We start from the raw sequence: 6,000 nt of genomic DNA on the forward strand, positions 1-6,000 counted from the left end.
GGTCACCCTGCCCAGCCCCAGACATGGCGGGTGCCCTGGGCCCACATCCACACTGACTCTAGTCACCAATGTGGCCTTTGGCCAGCCTGGCAGGGACCAAACTGGACTACAGTGCTCAGTGCATCTTGAACCCAAGACAGGAGCCAAGAGCCCAGGTCTCTCTAGGCCCTGAGGCCTCCCCGCCCCGACAGGTGCTGCTGACAACAGAATGGGCTGACAGCCAGGGCCAGCGGGTCCCCCCAGGCTCACCCCATCCCTCACAGAGGACCCATGACTGACTGACTCCCCATGCCCCACCTAGCAAACCTGGGTCCATGAGGACACAGAGGTCCTCGGGAGTGGCAGGGTCAGGCCACACCCTCAGGGCAACAGGGGAGCACCAGCCAGGGACTCCGCCATGCACCTATCTAATCCTGGGTGACACCTGGCACAAAGACACGGTATAAAGGACTCAGGGACCAGGAGGGGATCTGAAGGCAGAGAGCAGTCAGTGAGACCGCAGGGTTGGGGGTGGGGGAAGCAGCCATGTCCAGAGCTCTGGACTCCTCTGCGTGTGTTCAGGGTCTGTCTTAACTGCACACTCATCTGTGGTCCTCCAGTCCCATGAAGACCCCCATCACCCGGGGCAGAACCCTGAGGACAGTGCACCCCAGCCCAGACGCACACAGACACACAGAGGCCACCTGAATGACCACCACCTGGGCCAATCTCATTCTTTCTCCTAGAAACCTAGGTCTCCTAGAGACCTCAAGAGGCCCCGCCCACCCAGGCTAGACAAGTAGATGACTGAGCTAAGCCAATCACATTCCTTCTCCAGAAACCCTGTAAGCTGGAGGGCCTGCCCACCCAAGCCCACATGGTCAAGCCTACAAGACACAAACTCCTCCCAGAGATCTGGAGAAAGTGGGTTGAGGATCTGCGACCCTATTCCAAGCACACAGAAGCCAGGGTGAAGAGGTCACGGAACCCAGGCTGAGCCAATCAGTTTCCTTCTCCCAGGAACCTGGTCAATTTCTGCTGCGGACAGGAAGACAGGAGATGTGAGGTGCTACCTGGCAGAGGTGGACTGGAGTCCTGGTATCATGAGGCTCTAGGTTGCATGCGCCTCATCCTGAGCATGGTGGCTTTATGTCCTGGCTCTCTGAGCCATCCCCAGGTTCCTGGTGCTAGGTACACTTTGTGGCTGAGACCTCAGAGGTTCTGTCCTTTCCCGAGGTCCTGGGAGATTGAGAGGTCCCCAGAGAAAGAGAGACAGCTGTGTCCTGGGGCCTGAATTCAAAAGTCACTGTCTTCATTGCGACAGGGCTCTGTAGCTGTGGCCGTATTAATGTTCTACAGCTACCAGCGTCCTCAGAAGACCCAGATGAAGGGAGATCTCACACAGACAAGTAAGTCACGTGATCGCGGAGGCAGAGCTCGGAGAGACTGGGCCAGAAGCCGACAGACAGATGCTGTACACTTCACAAGCTGGAAGAGGCAGCCCAGAGCTCCGGGAGGAATACAGTCCGGCTACCATCCTCCCGTCAGCAGGTGTAGGCTGGGGCTAACTCACCAACGACAGCCTATGCACCAAGTGGGCGGAGCCACGCTCAAAGATGGGGGCCCAGGACCTCAAGCAGAGGAGGCTTTGCCTGCTGATGGACCCTCCCGGCTCAGCTGTGGTGAAGACACTTAACAGTGTCTCTGGTCCTGTTCTCCTCCACGGGAGTGTTGCCGCGTCATGCTGCTGTGACTCACAGCTGCCACACTGTTGCTAGGCAGTCTGGCAACATCTGCTGGCCGGTTCTCAATCACTGCATTTGCAGTTTCACGATTTGCAAAAATCCACATGACTTCCTCCTAAGACAGCTCTGAAGGGGCCGTATGGGGACAGTGGGAAGAGGACGGCCACCCATTGTCCATCTTGGCTCCTGTCATCCACGTATGGTCAGCAGTGGGCATGTGACAATGTTCATTTGATCATGCATTTAAATGCCGAGGGCCCGGACATGCACAGACATGGTCTCGGGGGACCAAGGCCACCATGACCAGCAGCAGCAAGACTGGCTTGGAGGATGGCCAGAGTCACCTGTTCTAAACAGTGTTTCTCAGCTGGAGGGGATACCAGGCCCCGGAATCCTGGGCAATGTCTGAGGATGGGACACCGGGGAGCCCAAAGCCTAGGGCACCCACAAGTGACCCCGCTGGCATCCTCAGTGCAAGCGTGCCGTACCTCCGGCCAATGGCCAGGAGGCGCGCTGTTTGCAGGCAAACAAGCCTAACTGATTTCCAGAGGGTTCTTTCTTCTGGCTCTGTATTCCCCTCAGGCCCACTAGGGCAGTGTCTGTGCTCTGCGGACACTTCCTGTCTATGGCTGGGGCTGGGAGAAGGCACTTCCTGTCCATGAGCTGGGGCTGGGCGCATGCCTGTCTGCAGAAGCTATGGAAAGCCTGAGGGGGTCACACTGGCGATCCAGTGGGAACACAGCCTGCCAACAGCTGGGCAGGGAGCAGGCGCCTCGGGGCCCTGTGGCAGGATGGTGAGCCACGCTCCGCTGCTGGACCACGGCGCACTACACAGAGATGGTGCCAATCTCTGAGCCTCAGAATCCATCCTAACACATCACCACGCAGTGAACTCCTACTGGAACAGCGTGTGACCCTCCCACAGGGATCTGAGACCCATCCTGTTTACCTAAGAAGCCCTGCCCAGCCAGCACCAGGTGCCTGGGAAGAGGCCCAGCTGGGAGCAGTTTCTAGACTCAGAGCCGCCTGGCCAACCCTGAACTGTCACCTATGTGGCTGCCCCAGGAGGTGGACTAACACTGCCTGCCCCAGGCTGGTCGCTTCTGAAACCTCTGGCACCCCAGGCCTGGCAACGTAGGGCAGAGGGGGCGGGAGCAGCTCACCCAGGTAGTAGAGCCGGTGGGAGTGGGGGCCGGACTCATCATGCTTCTGCACAAACTGGAAGTCGTGGGGGGCCTTGCTGACAATGAGCCCCGATGACTTGCGGCTGCCGTGGATGATGCTGCGCAGCCCGTCCCAGGAGTGCTTCTGCACACAGAAGCGTGCTGCCGGGTCATCCATGTCGCCTGCCGCCACCTGCTCGGCTGGGGAGACCCCGCTGGACATCCTTTGGGGCTCCTGTGACGGCAGTGAGAAGCTGTGGAGGGAGACGTGCCTGAGAGAGGGTATCTTCCTGACAAGCTGCCCTCACCATGGATGCTTCCAGATGGTCATTCTGGGCAGCCACCCTGTCACCCAAGTGTCTCTCGAGTTACTGTAACTTGTTCATGCTATTCTCATGAGAACCAAGGCTCTGCTGAGTTAGGGACTCCACCTGGATCCATACCACTGAAACTCTTCCTGGTTGTCCATGCCTTAGTTGGGAGTGACCCAGGGGTAGACCCCCACCTAGAATTCCCCAGTGAGGGGCTGGGGGCGTGGTCAGGGTGGAGCCCCGCCTAGAAATCCCCAGTGAGGGGCTGGGGGCGTGGTCAGGGTGGAGCCCCGCCTAGAAACCCCCAGTGAGGAGCTGGGGGCGTGGTCAGGGTGGAGCCCCGCCTAGAATCCCCAGTGAGGGCTGGGGGCGTGGTCAGGGTGGAGCCCCGCCTAGAGTCCCCAGTGAGGAGCTGGGGGCGTGGCTTGGTGGTAGATGCTCGCTAGACTGACAGGAACTCAGGGCTCTAAGAAGCACACAACAAAAATCCAATGTTTTCTGGTGTTCAAGGAACCACTCCTACACCTTCCAGACTTTTGAACACCCCCTCTTCATAACTGTGTCCTAGAGAAACCGGTCCTTACTCAGATCCTCAAACTGGGCGACCTCACTGCATCTGTCCCAGGTACATGTCATCCTTTCTGGGATGTAGTTTTTCATCTTAGGTTGACTAACTTCTTGTTTTTTTTTTTCGAGACAGGGTTTCTGTGTCACAGTCACAGCTGTCCTAGAACCTGCTCTGTAGCCCAGGCTGGCCTCTAACTTACAGAGATCCACCTACCTCTGCCTCCTGAGTGCTGGGACTAAAGGCGTGCGCCCCCACCACCCAGCAGGATGACTAATTTCTAAACTAATCTCAGCTAAGTATGAAACAGGTCCTTAGGAAACTCCGTGTGCCATCTGTCTTGAGAGGGCTGCAACAGTCTTTCCCTCTCCACAGGGCTGTCTCCTCTCCTCAAATACTTTTCACCATGGTCACTTGATGAGTGCCTGTCCCACCCATACCCCTCCTTGGCTGTGGGACTCAGCACCCCATGGGCATCACTGGCGATGAGCAAAGACTTCAGGCTGCCAGATGAAAACCCAGCCCTGTCACTGTGCACAGGGGACACCTGCAGGGGCCTTCACACAGACACCATGCAGGTGAGAATCCTCCAGGCCACCCTGCTGGCCCTCTTGTCCATGCTGGAACTGGCCACCTCCCAGCAGCTCCCTCCCCCTCACAGCCACTGGACTCAGCCTCTGTCTGAGCAGACCTGGACCAACCAGGCAAATATTTGCTTTAAAGCAATCTAAACACCACCCAGCCATAGTGACCCAGTTCTGGGTGTGCCAGGGTGGCTGAGGGCAGCTCCAGGGGCTGAGATCCCTCTGCCGGCTCCAGGGGCTCCTGTGACGGTGCCTCCCTGGCCTCAGCACCGGCAGGAAGTGGGAACCGAAAGTGCCACCACACAAGGGTCAGGTCTGTGGGAGCGGGAGGGTGGAGGGGCCGTGCACAGCTGGGCCAGGCCTTCCGAGCTGTCTTCCAACTCCTCCTCACCAGGAGACCGCAGTGGCTGGGCTGGCCACACCTGTCACCCCAGCAGAGGAAGGCAGACCTCTGGGTCAGCCCCAGGCCGGCCTGGGCTGCACAGGGAGACCCTCTCTCCAAGAGACTCACAGAGCCTTGTGCAGGGGTGGTGGCACACACCTGTGACCCCAGTCTCTGGAAGGCCAAGGGAGGAAGATGGCAAGTCCCATCCAGGTCACAGGACGACACTGTCTCAAAACCCAAACCAGAAAAAAGCATGCAAGATGGCTCAGTGAGTATTTGTGACCTGACTTCCACCCCAGAACCACTTAAAAGTGGAAAGAGAGAAACGACTTCACAAAAGGACCTCCGGGGCTTCCTCAGGACATGCAAACCCACACACGCACTCACAGACAATAATAAATGAAAGGGAAAAACAAACCAGAGAAAAGGCTCCCACAGGGGACAGGAATGAGGCCCCAGGCTGCTTTGAAAAGCGCAGGAAGGAAGCAATCACGTCACTGTGAGAGTCAGGCCTGTCAACACCATTTCACTCTGACTTACAGGAGCCCATTGTACAGGTAGAGAAACTGAGGCCAGGGGCAGAGCCAGGGGAAAGGAGCTCCTGATCCCAGGCTCCTCTGCCACACTGTGACCAGCTTCTGCTTGGGAAGTCTCTGAAAGGCGAGTCTGGCAGGTACCCTGCGCAGGATGGAGTGGATCCTCCCCGGAAGCAGGCCCACCCCTCCTGGCTAGGTATCCTTAGCAGGGAGACACAGGAAGCTGAGCGTTCTCCCTCTCCCAGAGGGCACTGCCATGGCAGTTGCTCATGAGATGCTCTGAGGTTGCAGACCAACGGCCACTGATGTCCCCAAGGCTCTAAGTCAAACATCCCAGAGGAAACCAGGGATTCCCAGAGCTGCAATTCATCCTAAGGGTAGTTGGGAGCCAAGGGTAGTGACAAGCAGAGGCTGCCGGCAGCAAGCCAGAAATCTGAGCCAGGGGAATGCCACTGACTGGCCCCAGTACCTCCAGACTGGGCCAGCCCAGTTCAAGCCTTGTTCAAGCAGGAAACAGAAATTGCGACCTGTGGGTTCCCAGAAGGGGGCCCTTCAGGCCCTGTTCGAGTCCCGTCAGACCTGTACAGAAGAGCGCCTAGGAGGGAGGGCCTCTTGCCTTGAGTCACCGCAGAGGGCCCAGGTTGCAGAGATCCACTCCAGGAGACACGACATGAAATAAGACATCTGGAGCTCTGGGTGTGTCTTAGAACCTTTCAGCGTGCACTCCAGCAG

The 6,000-nt window shown here is 58.0% G+C and overlaps 1 protein-coding gene across 6 annotated transcripts in view; it reads right to left on the bottom strand.

Annotated features, from left to right (window-relative positions):
* The window catches only part of Dpp9 (dipeptidyl peptidase 9), a 33,675-nt gene that overhangs the window by 23,101 nt on the left and 4,574 nt on the right, over window positions 1–6,000 (bottom strand). For all 6 annotated transcript variants that reach the window (XR_013047459.1, XR_013047458.1, XM_076559879.1 and 3 more), the window contains one exon: window positions 2,888–3,141. Coding sequence is in view for 4 of the 6 variants with exons in the window: in XM_016000819.3 (XP_015856305.1) it covers window positions 2,888–3,141 (254 nt within the window). In the remaining 2 variants the exon portion in view is untranslated. The remainder of the gene's footprint in view (window positions 1–2,887; window positions 3,142–6,000) is intronic.

This window comes from Peromyscus maniculatus, chromosome 22, assembly GCF_049852395.1.
Source record: "Peromyscus maniculatus bairdii isolate BWxNUB_F1_BW_parent chromosome 22, HU_Pman_BW_mat_3.1, whole genome shotgun sequence".
In the NCBI taxonomy this organism is placed as follows: domain Eukaryota; kingdom Metazoa; phylum Chordata; class Mammalia; order Rodentia; family Cricetidae; genus Peromyscus; species Peromyscus maniculatus.